A 22,500-nucleotide genomic window follows, 5' to 3' on the forward strand; every position below is an offset into this window, starting at 1 on the left:
ACGGTCGTGTGTCTGTCTGAACACAACATGCCGACGGCGGGAAGAAACGAGACGCGTGCGGGCCTCAGACAGAAAGCCCAACTCGTCATCAATTACGCGGCCGTTTGAAGCCCTAATGGTGAGAGCCCCCCGGCGCACGCTCTTACCTGAACTTGTCTCTGCGCTGTCTCTTTGGCTAGCTTTATTTCTCTCCTCACACTGTAGACTTAACTGCTTCCTACTTAGCCAATTGTCCAGGTCGTGGTGATGGAGAGTTTAGCTTCCGTTCGTCCCATGTCGGTGTGGCTGGTGAGGGCTTCAAGCTGGCGGAATCGGCGACGCACCAGCACTTTGCAGTTCCTCTCCGGTGAGGAGACAGGAAAAAACGGAGGAAAAACACAAGCTGACCAATCCCGACAGACAGCTGCGCACAGTTCCCTAACCGGAGGAAAGAACAGCGGAGCGCCGTTAAAAATTAGCCACAACACAATATCTGCATCCTGTCGATGAAAGCCATCGGTGCGCGTGCCTTTCTCCGGGATAATTTCCTTCGTGATCTGCGCTGTCGGTTTAAAATGGTGGCTGTGATGCGTTCGTATCTGCGTGCGTTCACGGGGCACAGACGGGAAGAGAGAGACAGAGGCGCGAATGTGATTCACCGGCTCGCGGACTGTGCGCAGGTGTACACGCAGAGGAAGGCTGCGCGAGAGAGATGGAGAGAGGGGGGGTGGACGGAGCGAATGGATGAGAGACGTAGATGGAGATGGGCGGGGTGTAGACAGCGAGCGAGCGGGGTAAAAAGGATAAAAATAGAACTTGCTGGAAGGGGAGACGGTGTCGGAAATAGACATGAGACACAATTACCCACATAATGGTAGGCCTACCGAAAAAATAACTTAAAACATAGTGATAGCCTCGAGGCTACATGTTTTAAACCACTTCAATCGAGTAAAGTGGGTGATAATTATGGTAGATAGAAATTGGCTTTGATTTGGTCTTGTGAGTTTAAATAGCCTAATTAAGATAAAACAATGATCTGACATCTTGGGAGAAGGGAGGTAAGGCTGCCTCCCCCAGCGACAACTGAGTCGCCTCTCCAAAAGATTAAGCTCTTAGCTCAAGGGAAAGAATAACTCACCAGTCGGTGACCTCTACTGCATTACAAAGTTATATGGGTTCTCAACTCTTTTGATCCCGTGAGGGAAATTTGGTCTCTGCATTTATCCCAATCCGTGAATTAGTGAAACACACTCAGCACACAGTGAACACGCAGTGAGGTGAAGCACACACTAATCCCGGCGCAGTGAGCTGCCTGCAACAACAGCGGCGCTCGGGGAGCAGTGAGGGGTTAGGTGCCTTGCTCAAGGCCACTTCAGCCGTGCCTACTGGTCGGAGTTCGAACCGGCAACCCTTCGGTAACAAGTCCAAAGCGCTAACCAGCAGGCCACGGCTGCCCCAAATGTGGGAAACACAGCATCATCTGTAGGTTATTTTTATAGTGTCATTTTGCATGAAGTCAAAAAGTAGCCTATTATGCCTAAATAAACAGACCAAAACAATAATAATTAGTCTATCATATATCAGTCAATAGGGATGTAACCATGCACCATGAATTGGCTAAAAATCGATACACACTAATATATTACACCTGGTTGAGACAAAAATGAATCGCGATGCAACTACATTATATAAATAAATAATAACTTCATGTCTCTTTCATTGTAGAGCTATGTGCAACTAAGACAAAGAGTAGCCTATAGCCGATATAGCATCAACGTTGTACTGAGTTCATTTGATAGGCCTACCGCAAGTAACGTGGCAGTGACATGTAGCCTGGTGAACTGATAACGTTGTATAAGTATATATACTCATGGACGGATTATGAACTTTCGGGCCCCTGGGCCCATGTATTAAGGGCCCCCCACTAATTGTCGCATATGTGGAAAGGAGGATTTGGGGGTCCTCCCCAGAATTTTTTTTATTTGTTTGATGTGATTTCCTGTATTCTGGTGCATTTTGGGGATTGCCCAATACTTCAATTCAATCAGATTCATAGCCTACATCCTGATTTGTTGATATTGAGGCAATGATTCCATGCAATGGCTTGGGCTTCAGGGCCCCCTGACCCCTTGGGCCCCTGGGCCTGGGCCCGGTAGGCCCGTGCAGTAATCCATCCCTGTATATACTCTGGAGATGATCGTGGAGAACACTAAATGGTCTACTGAATAAGCATGAAGTCCAACCTTTAAATGAAAAACACTCATTAATATTCGAAAAAATGTAACTGCTAATGAAGTTTACTTTTGACCATCAAAACTTGTTTATCGCCTGTAACTCCCTGTAATGAAGATATTTGGCTGATAGAAGGAGGTTAACATCCTCTTTGTTTTGACCAATAGAAGTCTGTCTATCATCATTGCACTCGGAGAAAACTGGAATGTTTCATTTCAGTCATTTGCATTTATAATGCTCTAAGTCACTCCCTGAAATTGAAAAATGTAAAGAGTTAAACATTTTGCGAAGTGATTACAAAGGTCTGGTATGGACTGACCATGTGATGCATTGACCATGATACATTGATGCTATGTAGAGCGTGTGCAATGGTGGTACAAAAGTGAACAGTGCAATTCATGGGTTTAATCAGGTCCCTTTCCAAAGGTGTATTAATCAAGCACATGCAGTCTGCATTGATAATTAAGGGTACGTTCAGACTAAGCGTCTTTTTCTGACAAAAGAAGTTGTGCAGACCGCTTTTTCAGTTTGAAAAAAAAAAGCTGCCAGCGCTTTTTTTTAAAAAAGCAGGAAGCGTCTTTTTGCATATACAGAGTAGCTATAAGCTACGTGTGGATACAAAATGTCGCGAAAGAGAAAATTGGCGTTAGCTATTCTTTGGTGTTTGGAGATGACGAGGAGGAAAATGTTTATCGTAAACGTATGTGGATAGATGACAATAAAAAAAAAAGTTTATTTTGTGTTTAATTGGAAGTGAGTAGATTTTAAGCAGAGGTTTTGGGTAGCTCTTAAAAGAGCTGTTGATTTTGACAAATGCTGCTCCATCAAGGGAGTTTTTCCTTGCCCCTGTTGCTCTTGGGTGCTCCTTGTTGGTGCCCCCCACCCAATCCCAATCCTCCCCCACCTTTCTTATGCAGCCCTTGCCACTTAATCTACTAAACCCCTCTTCTACTGCACTTTTTACCCCCCCCCCCCCATTAATGCACAAATAGGCTGACACCAGACATAATTTCACTGCATTTCTTACTTCCAGTAACTATATGCATGTGACAATAAACTTCCTTGTATCCTTGTATCAATGTAAGTAGTGACCCTGCCAGTGAACTCGACCATCTGGAGACGTGAAGTACCCAGCAAACGTATCCCTACAGCCTCTCTGCTGGCGTTGTTGGTGCCAAGGCGGGGTGCATTCTGCATGGCTGAAGATGGGTGATTTTATACACCTGTGGAAAGGGACCTGATGAAACCCATGAATAGCTTTGCTTATTATTAAATATTAACCACCATGAAAAGACAAGAATGCATAATTGCTTGACAAACAAGAAAAAATAAAATACTTTAAGAACAATAACAGGGAATAAGTTATTAGGTGTAGATGCTATGACCACAGTCCAGATTGTGTAGAAGGGCTAATATAGCCTGTAAGACAGTCAGGTGGACAGCAGGCAAAGTGATATGGTGGTAGGTGCTGAGAGAGACAGGCTCATACTGAAAAGTCCTGGGGACAAAGAACCTCCTCAACCTGTCTGTTGAACATGATAGCGACAGAAGTCTGTCACTGAACATGCTCCTTTGTTTATTGAGCATTCTGTGTAGTGGGTGGAGGTCATTGTCCATGATCGCCAGCATCCTTCTCATGGTCTGTTTCTCTGCAGTTGTTGTAAGTGACTCCAGCTCAATGCCAACAACAGAGCCAGCTTTCCTCACCAGCCTGTACAGTCGCCCAGCGTCCCTCTTCTTAATGCTGCCTCCTCAGCACACCACAGCATAAAAGAGAACACTGGCAATGATTAAAACATCCAGAGGAGCTTACTGCAGACATTGAATGACCGCAGCCTCCTCAGGAAGTAAAGCCGACTCTGCCCTTTCCGATCCAGCGCATCTGTGTTGGCTGACCAGTCCAGTTCAGTGTCCATGTGTATCCCCAGGTACTTATATGTGCTGACCACCTCCACACTGACCTCTTCAGTGGACAGGGTTCCCAGTCAAATGTAAAATTCCATGACTTTTCCCTGACAAAAAACCTGAATTTCCAAGACTATATAATGAATGGTGCAATATGACCAATGAGTTCAGAGCAGCTGCGTAGCGATGAAGAATAATACTTTTCTATGGAGGGAGATGAATAAATGGGCATTGAATAAACAAAGTTCGGGCTACTCAAGCAAGCAGTAAAGCTAAGAACCAGATATACACTAGTTCTGCGCGGAAATATTTCTATTAATGTATTTTGCCAAGTAAATTCCCTGACTTTCCATGTCAGGGATAGACGTTGCAAAATTCCATGATATTCTAGAAATTCCATGACCCGTGGGAACCCTGAATAGAGACTGGCAGCATGTGGCTTAGATCTCCTGAAATCCACCACCATCTCCACCAGCGTTCAGCTGCAGATGGTTGAGCCTGCACCATTGCACAAAGTCATCCACCAGGGTCCTGTACTCGTCCTCCTGTCCATCCCTGATACACCCACAATTGCAGAGCCGTCCGAAACCTTCTGCATGTGGCATGACTCAGAGTTGTAGCTGAAGTCAGACGTGTACAGGGTGAACAGGAACGCTGAAAGCACAGTCCCCTGAGGCGCTCCGGTGCTGCTGATCACAGTCTCTGAGAAGCCGTCCTTCAGCCTGACCAACTGTGGTCTCTCCGTCAGGTGGTCTGTAATCCAGGATGCCAGGTGAGCATCAACCCCCATCTGCACAAGCTTGTCTCTCCATGGTCCTCATCATGTGTGATGTTAGAGCGACTGGCCTAAAGTCATACAGCTCAGGATGTGGCTTCTTGGGGCAGCCGTGGCCCACTGGTTAGCGCTTTGGACTTGTAACCGGAGGGCTGCCGGTTCGAACCCCGACCAGTAGGCACGGCTGAAGTGCCCTTGAGCAAGGCACCTAACCCCTCACTGCTCCCCGATCGCCGCTGTTGTTGCAGGCAGCTCACTGTGCCGGGATTAGTATGTGCTTCATCTCACTGTGTGTTCACTGTCTGCTGAGTGTGTTTCTCTAATTCACGGATTGGGATAAATGCAGAGACCAAATTTCCCTTACGGGATCAAAAGAGTATTATACTTCTTGGGAAATGGGATGAGACATGATGTCTTCCACAGTGCTGGTACCTTCCCCAGTTGGGGGCTCAGGTTGGAGACATGCTGCAGGGGATCCCTCAGGTCCACAGCAGGCTGTGAGCGGTCTGGGACACTCGATCTGGGATGGCTGCTTTAGGGCGAAGTCTACTCAGCTCTGCTCTGATCTGATTCGCCATAGACCTCTGAAGTTTGCCAACAAAAAAGAACCAAAACGGCCATCTTTGCCCATATAAGGAGATCCGGGTGTTAATTGAAGCTACCTATAGCAAGCTGCATTGCAAGTTAGTTCTGGGGTATAGCAAAAATCTAAGTTTGCTGTCTTTGGCAAGGCAGGGGATGAAAAAGTGTGTTGAGCAAAACGTCTGCATTTCAGACTTCTTTGTCCCCGCAAGAGTTTAATTCAAAATCCCCATGTTATTTTCCCATAGGAAAAATCAAAAGATAGTCTTTTTTGTATAGGCGAACTTCAGAGGTCTATGATGATGGGAAAATATGTTCATAGCAAAAATGGATGCATGCGATTCATTTAGATTAATTCATATATAATATATATATATATATATGGAAAAAATATTCATACAGTCTATGGGCAACACTTGCCGGCAATCAGAGACACCTGTTTCTCCATTGTTGCCCCCACCAAGGAGAACACAGTAGGAGAACACGCCTTTCATATCCTTTTCCAGAAGGGGGCGATAGCATTCAATAGTCTATGGAAGCCGACCCGTTTCTTCGCACAGCAGCACAGCATCCTTCCTTTCCAAAATGTCGGTGCACGGGCCAATGGTGAAAATCCACCCTGTGGTACTCGCTTCTATTACTGATGCTTACGAGCGGAGAAATGAGGGTGCGAGTCGCGTTATCGGGACATTATTAGGTAAGTTTTTAAACGTACTCATCAAGACTAATCTTACAGAGACTCCACGTGTTTTAGCAGACGAGACATGGTGTTGGCTAACTAGCCACAGCTAACGTTATCACATCGCATTATCAGTTCACACGCCGGTGTTTGCTATGGCTAGTCTGCTAGTAGTCTGCGAGGAAGCTGCTTAGCCTATTTAATATTTCGTTAACAGTGTCTAAATTTTCGTTAACACTGTCTACACGTTTGTGTAACGTTATTGGTGATAACTCAATAACTTGATATTCTAGGCCACGCTATGGATGTTTTTAGCATATAATTTAATGTAGATGTACGACATGGTGCTAGATTAGCGACGTTAGCTAGCTAGCTAGCAGTGTAGTAAGTTAGGGTCTACACTTTTTGCAGGCTAAGCATATTAGCATATCACCTATTCGTGGTCTGTACACTGTTAGCAGGCTAAGCCCATCAGCATGTCATCATTCATGGCTGCGATTGTGTTGTCATGCAGGCACCATAGACAAACAGACCGTGGAAGTGACCAATTGCTTCTCCGTCCCGCACAACGAGTCCGAAGATGAGGTAAGTGGCCTAGCTCCATGCAGCTCCTAACAGCTGTTTAGTTGATACGCGGCACCACTACTCCATTGAGCAGGCATCCGAGATGAACGCTGTTGACAACATGCAAGATGCGATGTGTAATGTCTCTGGGTTTCCCTGGTGACCCTGTCAGGTCGCGGTGGACATGGAGTTCGCAAAGAACATGTATGAACTTCATAAGAAGGTCTCCCCAAGCGAAGTCATCATTGGCTGGTGAGGAATCATATCCTAGATCTCTCTCTCTCTCTCTCATATTATTCTTTTTCACCCTCTGACATCACACTTTCTCTCCCCCGGTACCTTTAGTACGTTTTGTGGTTGATAACATGTGGATGTTTTTGCGCTAACTCTGCACTGTGCTGGCTCTAGGTATGCGACAGGATATGACATCACAGAGCACTCTGTCCTCATCCATGAGTACTACAGCCGTGAGGCCCAGAACCCCATTCACCTGACCGTCGACACCGCCCTCCAGAGTGGCAAGATGAACATTCGCGCCTATGTCAGGTTCGCTCTCTCTCTCTCTCTCTCTCTCTCTCTCTGATGATCTGCCCTCCATTCTCCTTTTCTCCCACTCTTTCTTCTCCTCCTCTCTTCTCCCCTCTTTTCCTCTCCTGTCTTTTCTCCTCCTCTCTTTTCTGCTCCTCTTTCCTCCCCTTCTCCTCCAGTCCTTCTGTGTCTCGTGAGTGAGGAGGTAAGTGAGAGTGTGTGTGTGAGGCTGATGGATTTGCGTTTGCGTTTGCTTTGTGGTTCTTTCTGTTCCATCCCCCTCTTCTCTGTCCTGGGCACTCACTGCTCATACCTGCCGCCTGTGTGCTGATTGGCTGTTGACGGGCTCGTGCTTGTTTGTGATTGGTTGGCAGTGCTCAGATGGGCGTGCCGGGGAAGACTGTGGGAGTGATGTTCACCCCGCTCACTGTGAAGTACATCTACTACGACACCGAGCGCATCGGGAGTGAGTCTCTCTCTCTCTCTCTCTCTCACTCACTCACTCACTCACTCACTCACTCACTCACTCACTCACTCACTCACTCACTCACTCACTCACTCACTCACTCACTCACTCACTCACACACACACACGCACGCACACAGAGTGCTTCAGAAGTAAGTGACTCACACAGTACATCTACGACACAGAGTGCAACACACACAAACGGCCCATGATCCACTCCCATGTTATGTGCACAGCATTAACTAAACTGTTCTCTCTCTCATATCTGTAGTTGACCTTCTCCAGAGGACGCGGGCGTCTCCGAGTCGGACCGATGGCTTGACCTCCGACCTCTGCCAGGTGGGCGGGGCAGCGGGCCGCACTCAGGAGATGCTGAGCACCGTGCTGGCGTACATAGAGGACGTGCTGGTGGGTCCCACGCCGACCGCTATATCTCTTGTATAGTGCTATAGTCAATAGAGAGTTCCATTATCAGCATCATAGTTGGCCCCACAAGGCTTCAGATATATGTTGCAGAGGAAGTAGATTGGGAACCAAATAGAATGTTCAAGCATTGTTTTTGTTTTTCTTGTTGAAAGGGTCTCTAGTACACAGTGGTGTCCACGCTCACTATGGACTGTGTTTGAATATTGGGCTGATTTGGGCTGGGTGGGCATGTGGTGGGGGCATAATGGCTGGGTACTGTATCTGATGGGGGCATAATGGCTGGGTACTGTATCTGATGGGGGCATAATGGCTGGGTACTGTATCTGATGGGGGCATAATGGTTGGGTACTGTACCTGGTGGGCATCTGATGTGAAATCATCTAATAGTGTCTTCGCCCCCCCCCCCCCCCCTCCCCTTCTCAGTCTGGTAAGGCGTCTGCTGATAACAGTGTGGGACGCTTCCTGATGGATCTGGTCAACAAGGTGCCTAAGATCCCAGTCGAGGACTTCGAGACCATGCTCAACTCCAACATCAACGTGAGTGTGTGTGTGTGTGTGTGTGTGTGTGTGTGTTGGTGATATTGTTCTCCTTAGGTGCAGCCTGGTGTGTGTTTGTAAAAACAGTTGTGTGTCAGTGTTGAGCTATGTGTCTAAAAACTGTATGTGTGTGGAGTGTATAGACCACCACCTCAAGGGAGTGTGTTGAGTGTTTTGTGTGGTGTTTGTGTTTGTTTGATTGTTGTGTGCACTAGGGCTGGGTATCGTTCAAAATATTTTGTTACGGTGCCAGTTTCGATACCTTGATTTTGATGCCAGTTCCTAAACAATACCTTTTGTAAGTCAATTTTAACAACAAAAACACATTCTACTTTAGTGGTAGAAAAAATCTGATATCAAAATTAACATAAAAATACAAAAACTATAAAAAGTAATAAAAGTAAACAATGTGTAAGATAAGGCCTACTTAATATTTGCAGTAATAAAGTGAAGAAATGTAAATGTAACCTAAAAGATTAGTGCAAAATTTAAGTGCAAACAGCTTTGCACATAAGTGGCATTTCGCTTTGTTGACATACACCTTAATTAAGTGGAGACACACTTTTTCTTTGGCATTTATTATATAATTATTATTATTATTATTATATATTGCACTATGTGAAGGAACAATACACCTCTCCAGACCACACTACACCCTTTTGCAGGCTGTACAGTGTGTCCTTTGTGTATTGGATAATCACGCCTGACATATGTCGATAATATTGAACCTTGAAATGTAGTCACACACATTTGTCATGTCATTTTTGTGTTAAGACAGTTAAGTTTGATTCTTTCTATGGGAGCTAACCAAAACAAACTCCTCAGCACCAATCGGATCAGAGCCTTTGGGTTGGTGCCCATTGTGTGGGCACACTGTATTCTTGTGTGTGTGTGTGTGTGTACACACATTGTTGTCCTCTCTGTGTGTGTGTACACACTAGGGATGCACAAGCTATCGGTGGGCGATATATTATTGGCCGATAAGTGAAAAAATTATAATATTATTGTTCCGATAACAGAATTCCAGCCGATAATTTACGCCAATATTTTTCATAATTCCTAATGTCCCAACTAGACATACGCAGTTGAAACTAAACAACATAAGTTTCCCTCACAAACCATGATTTGGCCGCTATAGCTTTTTCAACACACATAGGCCTAGCCTACTGCTATTTTGTTGACTAACGTCAGGATCACTTAAAGGAGACACATAGGCCTTGGCTACTGCTATTTTGTTGACTGCAGTACTATTGAGGACTATTATGAGTTCTGTCCATCATTGGTGGTAGGTACAATTACTGCAATTACATGATTCTTATTAAATGTCCCTAATTCACTTTTAACAATTTGTCTTAAAGAGTAATATTATGGGTTATCGGTATCGGCCACAACAGACTGATAAATATTGCTTATCGGTATCAGCCCTAAAGTTCCATAATCTGTGTGTGTGTTGGGAAATAACTCTTGTTGTGCGTGTGTGTGTGTGTGTGTGTGTGTGTGTGCTTTGTGTGTCTCAGGATCTGATGGTGTGTGTGTGTGTTGTAAAATAACTCTTGTTGTGTCTGTGTGTCTCAGGATCTGCTGATGGTGACCTACTTGTCCAACCTGACCCAGGCTCAGATCGCTCTCAACGAGAAACTGGTGATCATGTGATCTCTGGTCATGTGATCTCTGGTCATGTGATCTCTGGTCATGTGATCTCTGGTCATGTGATCTCTGGTCATGTGATCTGTGTGGGTGGAGAGGTGATGGTGGAAGAAGGGGCCTCATATTTAAGCCAGCTTCAGTTTTCATTTCTGTTTCTTTTCTGTTTCTTAATAAATGACATCGGAGAGTGAGTGTGTGTTGAGTGTGTGTGTTTGCGTGCTCACGCAGCGTACATCCTTTTCTCTGTGGCCTCCAACCCAAATGTCTCACACACACACACACACACACACTGCTCTACCAAACCCAAATGTTACACACACACACACTGCTCTACCAAACCCAAATGTTACACACACACACACACACTGCTCTACCAAACCCAAATGTTACACACACACACACACACACACACACACACACAGCTCTACCAAACCCAAATGTTTCACTTGAAGTCCGCTCTCCTTCAAGCCCAGAGTATATGAGCACAGAAGCCCTAAGTGTTGTGCAGGACCTGCTCTGGATTGGTCAGCATCAATAGGGCCCTTGGTGTGGGATTTCACTGGGATCTCATGGTGGACGGGCGCTGGGAGTGGGTGGAGGAGTGGGGGTGGGGGTGGTCCTGGAGATCCTATTTCATATTGTGCCTCCTCTGGGGAGAAACGTGAGACACACTCCAGAGGGACCATATGCCCGTTTGCACAGAGGGAGAAAGGGGCCATGAGGCATGTGGTGCTCCCGCCCCCCAACATGAGGCATGGCAGTGGTGCTCCCGCCCCCCAACATGAGGCATGGCAGTGGCGCTCCCGCCCCCCAACATGAGGCATGGCAGTGGTGCTCCCGCCCTGACGGCACAGAGCTGTTGCAGACTCTGAGTATGAGCCTCTTCTGTAAGGCCCCTTAGGAACTGACAAGCCGCGGACTATCAGCCTCTTCTGTAAGGCCCCTTAGGAACTGAATTCTGGGCAAATGTTACCCTGGGCCTGGATTCCACATATGTTTTGACCAAATAGCGTCCACACAAATCTCCGAAGTGAAATCAAAGATTCTTTAGAACAAGATTAAGCAGCTTTATTTATAAATACTCGTCAGTATTTATTAAATCGTTTTAATTCTTTGTCTTAGTAGTTGATGATCCCTCAGGATCCCACTGCACAGAAAGAGGTTAAGCAAGTAATGCTATTTCACTACATGCTTTTACTATCTATGAGTGTGTGCGAGAAATAAAAATCCTTATTACACGGCTCTTCAGAGTGCTGCAGAAAGTTCCATTCACATGAATGGGCCTTCCCAACGTTCGGGCCTGTTAAATCTATAAAAATCACCGGCAAAGTATATAATCACCGCTGTCAATTGCAACGGGTTGATTAACGTCTTTCATATCCCTCCGCAAGAATTCTGTTCGCTTATTGCAATGGAATTTCATTGAAAGGGAAAGTAAGCTAGTAAGACGTTGCCACGCAACACCTGAAACTCAAGTTCTATCTGTGTGGCGAACTATTTATTTTGTCAGCGGAAGACACGAAACGGTAGCAAAATCATGTTTAAAGATTCATTGTGTTAGGTTTCTTTTCTCGTTTTTGCAAGTAGCCGTGTAATAAGCGGGATAATGTATTGTCCGCCGGTAATTATCAGAAAATAAGTCCCTTCAGGTCGAAGCAAAACCCCTCCGCGCTGTTCTCCCTGTCGGGACTTATTTTCTGATAACTTGAATCCCTGGAATAAATCCACTCGGTTCACCAACTATCTCAGGTGAAATTTCTGAAACGCCTCCGCCAGGAACTACGTCATCACAGTTGCCACGGTAACGTTAGAAACTGTACCCTCATCTCCATGGAAACAGTGGACACAACAATGAGAAGTCATGAATTGGTGAAGGACGTGCTTGCTTGCGTGTTTTTAGTGAGATTGGCTCTTGTATCTGCTGTACGCATTTCTGAAAAGGCGCCAAGAAGATCACGTATCTGTCACATATTCGTAAAATTAACCAGTTTTGAAATGGATGGTCTGTCATCTATGCAGACTCTCCAAGCACTTTCCTCTTTGTTGTCAAAGCGGGACGAATACGATGATGAAGATTCCGAGGTATGATGAGGGATAAAGCATGGTAGGCTTGCCGTAAAACATTACGGTATTCTAATGGTTTCAACCTTTTGGCGACTTTATTCGACATTTAACGTTAATGTATGTTATCCACACAGATTGTACAGGCCTCAGCTAAACTGTGCCCAGGCAATATCGGGCCTCCTGCTTCTTCACACAAACAGAGCAAGGAAGGTAACTTAACATGAGCCACGCCACCCAACATTTGAATATAGTAGACCTGCATGCTGACTAACATAATTCATAGTTTGGCTCACAAAATTAGGCTAAATTGCATCTCCAATGGGATTCACTGAAAGTTAGATTCCGTTGATCCAGTTTTGTTGTTCAGTTGTGTAGCCTGGCTAAATTATCTTAACTAACTAACTTAGCCTATTATTCAACTAACTAACCAACCAAACAATCAGCCGACCAGTAATCACCTGACTAACTATTACTAACTATCAATAAATCAATCAACTGATCAACCAGCCATCCAACCAATCAGCCAATTAATCAATAAGTCAGGTAAGCTTTGTATGGAGAAAGAGGGAAGATGCTTTATTTACCATTGCATAATCATGCTCAAGGTTTCTTCCTGGAATATGGGAGTTTTTCCTTGCCACAGTTGCCATATGGCGTGCTTGTGGGGGGTAAGAGGGTTAAGGCTGCCAGTCTTATGACGTCATTTTCTATATTTTTGATATGTTGCTGAGCATATCATAAACAGCAAAGAAAAGTGATTGATAATGACTGACTGACTACTATTGTGTTACATGCTTCAAATGTAAAGCACTTTGAGCTGCATTCTGTGTATGAAAGGTGCTATACAAATAAAGCTTTATTATTATTATTATTATTATTATTATTATTATAATGTTTCATTTGGCGGTATGCTCTTGTTTTGGGAGCCCCCTGTCCTTCCATGTGCAAACATGGGAAGCCTAAGGCAGGGAGAGCAGCAAGATACACCCCCCATAGTGTACAGAACAAACCAGACATCAATGACAACATTGATAAGTCAGAAGTATGAGGAGGAGGTGGCGTGGAGGTGGGTTGCAAAAGCTTGTAGAGTAGCGGCTGGCAGAGGGTAGACTAAAAGGCAGCTGAAATAGGGCGCTCTGAATGATCTCCGCCAATGACCGAGCAGAGAAGATCAGCTGTGTAATCAGCTGGGTGGTCAGCTGAGCAATCAGCTGTTAAATCAGCTGAGCCGGACAGGGAACTGGCAAGACTCCGTGGCCTGTCTGAACTAACGCTATGCTCCATTTTTGCTACTCCAGAGGATCTTGCAGTGCAACATGCAATAGATAGCATCAATTAGCACCCGGATCTCCTTATATGGGCAAAGATGGCAGCTTTGGGTCCTTTCTGTAGGTGAACTTCAGAGGTCTATAGTGCCAGAAGTGAACACTTGTCGGATGACATTTTTGACAAGGTGGTGGTGGCCAGCTGGGATGCTAACTGGCTGAAGCTAACCTTCCAAATACTGAGTCCCTGGTAGCTAGGTAACCTGAGGCTAGCTACTGTCCCTCTGGTCAGGTAACCTGAGGCTAGCTACTGACCCTCTGGTCAGGTAACCTGAGGCTAGCTACTGTCCCAGACTCTTGACCTGTGCTGCTCAGGCAGACGGGGGCTAGCTACCGTCCCAGACTCTTGGCCTGTGCTCAGGCAGACGGGGGCTAGCTACTGTCCCAGACTCTTGGACTAGTTGGTCAGCGAGACTCAGTGAGTGTGTTAAGTATATATACTTTTATACTTTTTTTTTGATCCCGTGAGGGAAATTTGGTCTCTGCATTTAACCCAATCGGTGTTGCCTCTGCAGGATCCTCCGCGTACGCCAAGCAGAACAGCAAAGCCATCTGGGACGAGGACGAGGTTCCTGAAGGGGCGCAGTTTGATGACCTCACAGACCCACGCCCGGAACCTGAGTATGACTGTGTCTCTGTGTTTCTACTGGCGGTCATAGTTACTGTTCATATACGGTAGGCTTAATAACTCTAGGGTGTGTACCTACCTTCCTCTGTGTGTGTGTGTGTGTATGTGAATGCATGATTGTGTGTGTGTGTGTGTGTGTATGTGAATGCATGATTGTGTGTGTGTGTGTGTGTGTATGTGAATGCATGATCATGTCTGTCTGTGTGTGTGTGTGTGTGTGTGTGTGTGTGTGTGTGTATGTGAATGCATGATTGTGTGTGTGTGTCTGGATGTGAATGCATGATTGTGTCTGTGTGTGTGTCTGTGTGTGTGTGTGTGTGTGTGTAGATATGACATCATTCTGAAGCAGAGTGTTGGCACAGAGGACCTGTTTTTGGGCATGAGCCGTAAAGACCCCTCCTCTATGTGCTGCGAAGGCATGCTGGTAAGATCAACGTAAAAGTACTCATTGCGTGTGTGTGTGTGTGGTGAGGTCCAACGTTTCTGTGTAGTTGTAACAGTATGTGAACGGTATTTGTTAGGTAATGTGTAATACAACCCCAAATCAGAAAATGTTGGGATGTTGTATAAAATGCAAATAAAAACAGAATGTGATAATATACAAGTCTTGTAAACCCATATTTAGCAGCAAAAAGGACATAGACAACATATCAAATGTTGAAAATTAACATTTTGACTATTTCATGGAAAATATATATTCATTTTGAATATCATGTCAGTAATATGTTGAGACAGGAGCATGTTTGCCACTGTGCTGCTTCACCTCTTCATTTAACACAATTCTGTAATGTTAGGAGACCAGTTGCTAGACTATTGAGAATGAAATGTTGCCCCATACCTGCCCAATATAGGATTTCATTTGCTCAACAGTATGGGCTATTCTTAATCATGTAATTCATTTCATGATGCACCTAATTTGACAGGTCTGGACTGCCATTTTAGCGCCTGGACTCTTCCTCTATGGAGAAATACTGTTTAAATTAGGGCTGTCAAAATAACTGATTAATTTCGATTAATTAATTTGAGAAAAAAATAGCGCAGATTAATCGATTCCGTATGACCTTTGACCCCGAGCCGTTCTAGTTAGTAACCATTACTGTAAAATGAGAGAAGAGAAGAAAATGTGCTGCCTAGATCATTGATTGAAACATTTACTTTTAAAAAATGGCCTGATGGTGTTGATTTAAAGGTGCGATTTGTAGGATTGTTACCGAACGTTCTGCAGGCCAAAATCAAAACACTGGTGAACGTTCTCAAGACTACCAGACGCGAGCCTCTTCTGGGTTGCCAGATGTAATTAAGACTTAGCTAACGTTAGTTGACCTGCAGCTGCTTTAACGTTTCTCCAACCATGACCTAGCTACACATTATGGAAAATACCTCTCTAACCAACGTAACATATTTAGCTCAAGTTAGCGATGCAGATAAAGTTTAGCCTAGGCTACCTGTTGTGGAGAAATATGGCCAGCTCTGCGTCAGACTTGATATTCTTCGTTTGACGAAGACGTCACCATCTCAGGAAGCTCCTCCGATGTCCACTTAATTTGTTTCTTGTTTAAATTTTGGAAATTTGCCTGCCTCTCGTAGGTGTTCATGACTACAACTGACAGCTGTTGACAGTTGGCCTTTGCTAATTTGGCAACCCAAATAAGAGGACGCGCTAGCCCATTATTAATACGCTATTCTAGAATGAATCGTTCAAAACATAAACGAAAATTCTAAGACATTCCGCCCCGTAACTCATTTTTTTTCATGGGTTTTACGGGTTAGAGTAATGTTGTCAAATAAGCCATTACTTCAATTCATCGTGTTTCCTTACTCTCTGACAACATATGGTGATCATTTTTGGAATGGTTACAGTTTATTTTCCATTATTTCCTACATACTGGACCTTTAAAATAAAGTCCTCTGCAATGTCTGCAGCAAGGAATTTGCACATCACCGGAGTTTGTCAGCTCTAAAGTCGCACATCAATGGAAAGAAATAGTGTTGACATTGAGGGGAGTGTTCATTTATTTTCATTGTGTCCCCTAGGTTATATCTGTGGTCTGAAATGCCTTGTATGTGAAAAAAACTTCTTCCCGAAGCACTTTTGAATTTATTTCCTCAGCATATTAGGTCATATCATAGATTATTATGGCCATTATTTGAACAGTGAAAATAATAATAAAAGAGTTTTTTACACTAGGATTTCTGAACTGAGTATCAAACTGTGCTCATAGGTAATGGTTATCAGAGGTCCTGAGCCCATACAATAACTTTCTTTACAGAAACAAGTCTCCATCACAGGGGGCAACACCTTACCTGATCACCTGCATTATTAATGTGCAGGTGTGTAGCTCACACAACCCTGTTAGCCTTATCTGTAGCTCTTGGTCATGGTAACCCAGATTTTATGCGGTGTGTTTTTTAGGCCACTCAGTCATGATGAAAATGATTGTGTGTGTGTGGTTGTGGTGTGTTTGTTGGCTACTTGGTCATGGTAAATGGTAATCTGTTTTGCTTGTGTGTGTGTGTGTCTGTGTGTGTGTGGGTCTCTATGTGCGTGCGTGTGTGTGGGTCAGGTGAGGGTGAAGCTTCCAGACACCAAAGCCAGTGAAGTGGTCCTGGACGTTAAAGAGCAGTTCCTGGACCTGCGGACCCCAAAGTAGTAAGATTACAGAGACACCAAATACTCCAAACACACACACACACACACACACCCATACACACACTCATATACACACACACACACACACACCCATACACACACACACACAAACACCCCCCCCACACACACACACACACACACCCATATACACACACACACACCCATACACACACACACACACACCCATACACACACACACACACACACACACACACCCATACACACACATACACACACACACATATTAAGAGAAGAGATCACGTCACTATAGTTACTTTGTAAGAGATCAGGGGCGCCGCTAGGGTTGTATTCCATAGTACACACCATGGCCCAGGCCGCTAATTACCCCCCCCCCCCCCCCGCATAAATCAAATCAAATCAAATGAACAGTGGCTACCTAACACGCAGAAGTGTTTCAGGCTTATTAAAAGTTCTGGGATGAGGGGGATTTTTTTGTTAATTCTGGCTTCTAAACACACCATTTTAACCTTTACAGAGCTGTTTTCTTTTCATGACGAGCACTACGCTTGAATGATTTATGACTGAATGGAACGTTTTTAAGCTCTCTCCCTGGAACTCTTCCTCCATCCCTCCCTCTCTCTGCAGTAAGCTGGGCCTGCATCTTCCCCAGCCAGTGCACCCGCGTGAGGGGACGGCTCGCTTCATCAGCGAGAGGGCCGAGCTGGAGATCACGCTGCTCATGCATCGACCCATGGACTGCATCAACCTGGCCTGAGAGAGGGGTGGGGTGGAGCAGAGAGATGGAGAGAGAGAGAGAGAGGGATGGAGTGCGGCAGAGAGAGAGAGAGAGGGATGGAGTGAGGCAGAGAGGGAGGGAGAGAGGGATGGGTGGGGCAGAGAGATGGAGAGAGGGATGGAGAGAGAGAGGGAGAGAGGGATGGAGTGAGAGAGGGAGAGAGGGATGGAGTGAGGCAGAGAGGGAGGGAGAGAGAGATGGGTGGGGCAGAGAGATGGAGAGAGAGAGGGATGAGGATGGGCCGAGGGATGGAGTGAGGGATGAGGATGGGCAGAGAGATTAAGAGAGAGAGGGATGAGGATGGGCAGAGGGATGGAGAGAGAGAGAGGAATGGGGTGGGGCAGAGAGAGAGAGAGAGAGAGGGAGAGAGGGATGAGGATGGGCAGAGGGATGGAGAGAGAGAGGAATGGGGCAGAGGGATGGATGGAGTGTGTGTGTGTGTGGGGGGGGGGGGTTGTGTTTCATGCAGACTCTCTTGAGCAAGGCCAGTCCACTGTCAATAGAGCTCCTGGACTAATTACTGGACTGAGTCCATTTGTGTCTGACCAAACCTGTAAACCTGACCGAAATACACAGATACTGTGTAAATCCAAGTTGCTTGTGAAATATGTACATTTTAATAAAGAAAAAACTAAACAAACCATGGTACTGGTTCATATTTTGCTCAGGTGACGTACAAATGATGAGACTGTTAGATTATTAGATATAACCGCATATAAGCGTGCAGGTCACTGGAGGAATTCAGTGATGAACTGGTCGTTTGTTTGTCGTTGTAGTAGGTAGTGGCAGGTACCGAGCGAGCGCGCAGTCCAGCCCTGGCGCAGCTGATGCTCTCGCGGTTGCCACAGCACCGCGCGGGTTACCATGTGACGCATGCGTTCCGCTCCCTACACGATCCTCCGGGGCCATAACAATACGTGCGTCTATATCCCTGCGTTGCTCTCGCACACCCACGCCTTGCTTTCGGTATGGCGGATGGCGAGCGGTCCCCGTTGCTATCAGATCTCGGTGATGGAGCCCTCGGTAGCGGCAACGGCGGAGTGTCTCCGGGAGCAGGTCCGTATGGCGTACCGAACAAACCGCAAAGTGAGTATATCTGCGTGCGATCAGTCTCTGTGCTGTCAGATGTGCTTCACCGGGGCAAATCCAGAGTGAGATTATTTATGTATTCAAAACTGTTAACCACCAAAGCGAATGTGTTCAGATTCATGGAGGGTTTTGTCATGATTTCCACGGCTTAGGTCTGCTAACGCACAGCCTTGCTATAAGCTGCAACGAGCCTAATAGCTCGCGGGAATAAATCACCTAGCGCTGGTGCGGGGCACTGTGCCGGGTAGCTAGCGACGGATACTTCCGCAACCCGCACAGGCGCGCACATAGCAACACCGCAGCGAGGAAGAAATTGCCTCGTTAGCAGTTTGACCGCCTGCGGTGGCAACACGCTGCTCCGGGGGCTGTTTTTGAAAGATGACAGATAACTGTGCAATGACCAGGCATAAACACCCTGAACGACGCGCGCCTTTCCCCGACACAGCTGATGTTAGCTAGCGTGTTTGTTATGTCGCTAGCAAGCTAGCGAGGCTGTGGGAGTGCGATTTGGAATGTCAATCCAATCCAGGATCTCACTGCCTCGTTTCCCACCGAGGACTTTCTTTTTGCAGTATCGAGTATGTGAACACATTTCTAACAGGGTGTGCTATGGTTATTATTGTGGTCAAAATGTGCCTTTCCGATGATGTAGACATGGGTGGGCCTTATGGTCGTGCCTACATGTCTGTGATTTTATACGATTTTATTGTTTCTCAGCAGCATGTTTGCGGCTACTGTGCTAACCACCTGATTTGACTGACACAGTGTCTTGGCCATTCCACGAGCTTAGAAATACAGCGCGATAAGACTCGGCCAATGGTTGCGCGCCAGAGGCGGGTTATGAGAACGTACGTAAATATTGGTCTTTGACAAATTGGCCTTACGGAAAAGGCGGACATTCTGTATGCTGCAGAGTCAGACCTACTGGTAATTAAAGCCTTTATGTTCCTTGGTCTTTGCTAGCCTACTGTTAGTTGTCAAGTTGTGGTAGTCTTTGTTTTGTTACCATATCCTTGACAGCTTGAATAAGGCCTGTCACTGACACACACACACACACACACGCATTCAAGAGAATGTGCTACATGTTCTCACACAGACTAGCCCTAGTCAGTAGTAAGCCCTGCATTCCTGATGCTGATATAAAGCTCCTTTCAGGCAAACTCGAGACCAAATCTCATTTTCCAGTTAATCCAAATCTAAGTGGGAAGCAAGAGGGACGTGAGGGGCCAAAGAATGGAGCGTGCACACACACACACACACACACACACACAATGGCCTACTTGCTCCCGTGTACAGGAGAACAGCAGGTCAACAGAGTCACGCCAGTCACACCAGACAGAAGAGCCAACTCACTCACACACACACACACACACTCACTCACACACACACACACTCACTCACTCACACACACACTCACTCACACACACACTCACTCACACACACACTGTGATACACACACTTATTGCTATTCTTTCAGCAATACCAGCCGTAAGAGCACATTTACATACATACTCGCTTTCCTGCTCCAGTCTCACACACACACACACACACACCGCACACACACATAAACACCGCACACACACACACACACACACACACACACACTCCTTTCGATACACCCCTATCAGAACTCTGTCAGTAATCCCCCATGTAAGCCAGCACAAACACACTCCCTTTCGTATGAGCTAGTACGCACAGACTTGCTCTTTCACATCCCGCTATACACACACCTCTTGTTTCTGAAACATACACCTGTCACATACACGTACACACACACACACATACACACACACACACACACACACACACACATACACTTTGATACACAACTATTACTCTTGTTTATAGACACTCACTAACACAACTATGTTCTCTCCTACACACACAGACACGACACACACACAAACTTTCTCTAAACACACACACACACACACACACACACACAAGTTCTCACATAAACTGTCAATGATATTGTTTCTCACATGAACTTGCACTCTCTCTCTCTCTCTCTCTTTTACACACAACACCTTTTCTCAGACTTGTTTTGTGGTCTTTTGTCCAAGTTTAGTTAAGCAATCAGCATTAGGCTTCTTAGAATAGCTGCTTTAGTTCAGTAGGGAACCTCGACTACATGACCAACCAGGAGCACCAGACACTGGCTACACATCCCAACCAGGACTATGCTTACAGCCCGTCTGGTTACAGCCTGACTGTGCACCGTGTGTGTGTGTGGTGGGGCTAGGTGTGTGTGTGTTGGGGCCGTGTGTGTGCGTTGGGGCCAGGTGTGTGTGTGTTGGAGCTGTGTGTGTGTGTGTGTATTGGGGTCAGGTGTGTTTGTATGTGTGTGTATTGTGGCTAGATGTGTTTGTTGTGGCTGTATGTGTGTGTGTGTGTAGGGGCCATTAGTATCGAGCCGGGCCATTGTTTAAAAGTTAAGAAGGTCTGTTGTGATTGGTCACATCTCTGGTTGCAGCGCTGCGCAGATCTAGCTAGATCTTTCAATACAAACATGCCTTACGTTTAGCACAATACACAAATGCCTTACGCTTAGCACAATACAAACATGCCTTACGCTTAGCAAGATCTGCGCAATACAAACATGCCTTCCGTTTAGCAAGATCTGCGCAATACAAACATGCCTTACGTTTAGCACAATACAAACATGCCTTACGCTTAGCGCAATACAAGCATGCCCTACGCTTAGCACAATACAAACATGCCTTACGTTTAGCGCAATACAAACATGCCTTACGCTTAGCGCAATACAAACATGCCTTACGTCAGAGAATGTCTAATAAGGGGAGAACTGCCACTCTCGGAAAACTTCCGGTTTCTGAACTGGTTGCAGTTCCTTCTGTGGTTCCACATGAGGGCGCTAGTCCACGAGTGCAGAATGCATGGAGGTCTATGGAGCTGTACCCCTCAAAATCCACTTTTCTCGGGATATAATTTTTTTTCAAGTAATTTGAGTATTGTATTCGAAAGGGGAGGCAAAGAAAATACACTTGGTTGAGTATTATATTTTTTAAAGTCACTTAATTGTTCTTAAAAGCCTTTCAAATGTGTCAATGACGTCATTCATTAGCACAATGCTAGCGTGTTATGTGCAACAACGACCCAACCTGTAAGAAATCAAAAGGACATAAGTACTCGTTCATTCAACTTTTGACCTATAACCCATGTTGAAGTTATACAAACTACAATCAAATCTGAGATTTGTCAAGGACAATCAGGTGAAAGAGACCATTTTAGCCATCTAGCTCCATTGACTCCCATTCATTCTGCACTCATGGCGATCGCCCCCAGTGGAACTCTGGTGGAACTGCATCCAAAATTCGGTACAATGGGACTTAATACGGAGTGGCAAGGCTCTCCGTAGACGGGCTCTGCTTACGTTTAGCGCAATACAAACATGCCTTACGTTTAGCACAATACAAACATGCCTTACGTTTAGCCAGATCTGCGCAAATCTTTCAATACAAACATGCCTTACGTTTAGCACAATACACACATGCCTTACGTTTAGCACAATACAAACATGCCTTACCTTTAGCACAATACAAACATGCCTTACGTTTAGCAAGATCTGCACAATACAAATATGCCTTACGTTTAGCACAATACAAACATGCCTTACGTTTAGCAAGATCTGCACAATACAAACATGC

General features: G+C 45.5%; 4 protein-coding genes across 6 annotated transcripts in view; 3 read left to right on the top strand and 1 right to left on the bottom strand.

Moving 5' to 3' along the window:
* The window catches only part of kcnj9 (potassium inwardly rectifying channel subfamily J member 9), a 29,860-nt gene extending 29,181 nt beyond the window's left edge, over nucleotides 1-679 (bottom strand). The window contains exon 1 of the mRNA XM_042073401.1: nucleotides 147-679. The gene's annotated coding sequence lies outside the window, so the exon portion shown is untranslated. The remainder of the gene's footprint in view (nucleotides 1-146) is intronic.
* A 5,333-nt stretch (nucleotides 680-6,012) lies between these two features.
* Nucleotides 6,013-10,510, top strand: eif3f (eukaryotic translation initiation factor 3, subunit F). The gene is made up of 8 exons (XM_042073402.1): nucleotides 6,013-6,170; nucleotides 6,667-6,737; nucleotides 6,889-6,968; nucleotides 7,125-7,262; nucleotides 7,619-7,710; nucleotides 7,981-8,117; nucleotides 8,559-8,672; nucleotides 10,248-10,510. The coding sequence occupies exons 1-8, from the start codon at nucleotides 6,059-6,061 to the stop codon at nucleotides 10,323-10,325; spliced, it is 822 nt and encodes a 273-aa protein (XP_041929336.1). The 5' UTR covers nucleotides 6,013-6,058; the 3' UTR covers nucleotides 10,326-10,510.
* Nucleotides 10,511-12,034: 1,524 nt separating this feature from the next.
* dnaaf6 (dynein axonemal assembly factor 6) lies at nucleotides 12,035-17,815 on the top strand. 2 transcript variants are annotated; one of them, XM_042073405.1, is made up of 6 exons: nucleotides 12,035-12,401; nucleotides 12,518-12,593; nucleotides 14,224-14,383; nucleotides 14,664-14,760; nucleotides 16,901-16,986; nucleotides 17,593-17,815. In XM_042073405.1, the coding sequence occupies exons 1-6, from the start codon at nucleotides 12,150-12,152 to the stop codon at nucleotides 17,720-17,722; spliced, it is 801 nt and encodes a 266-aa protein (XP_041929339.1). In that variant the 5' UTR covers nucleotides 12,035-12,149; the 3' UTR covers nucleotides 17,723-17,815. The 2 variants fall into 2 exon arrangements, with proteins under 2 accessions (XP_041929339.1, XP_041929340.1); XM_042073406.1 differs by having other exon boundaries at nucleotides 12,048-12,401; nucleotides 14,224-14,329.
* Nucleotides 17,816-18,575: 760 nt separating this feature from the next.
* Nucleotides 18,576-22,500, top strand: part of pip4p1a (phosphatidylinositol-4,5-bisphosphate 4-phosphatase 1a) — a 19,692-nt gene continuing 15,767 nt past the window's right edge. Inside the window, exon 1 of one of the 2 annotated variants that reach the window (XM_042073404.1) lies at nucleotides 18,576-18,799. In XM_042073404.1, coding sequence (XP_041929338.1) covers nucleotides 18,712-18,799 — 88 coding nt within the window. In that variant the 5' untranslated portion in view covers nucleotides 18,576-18,711. Of the gene's footprint in view, nucleotides 18,830-22,500 lie in introns of both variants that reach the window. The other variant, XM_042073403.1, reaches the window with a different exon arrangement.

Source organism: Alosa sapidissima, chromosome 19 (assembly GCF_018492685.1).
Source record: "Alosa sapidissima isolate fAloSap1 chromosome 19, fAloSap1.pri, whole genome shotgun sequence".
Lineage (NCBI taxonomy): Eukaryota > Metazoa > Chordata > Actinopteri > Clupeiformes > Clupeidae > Alosa > Alosa sapidissima.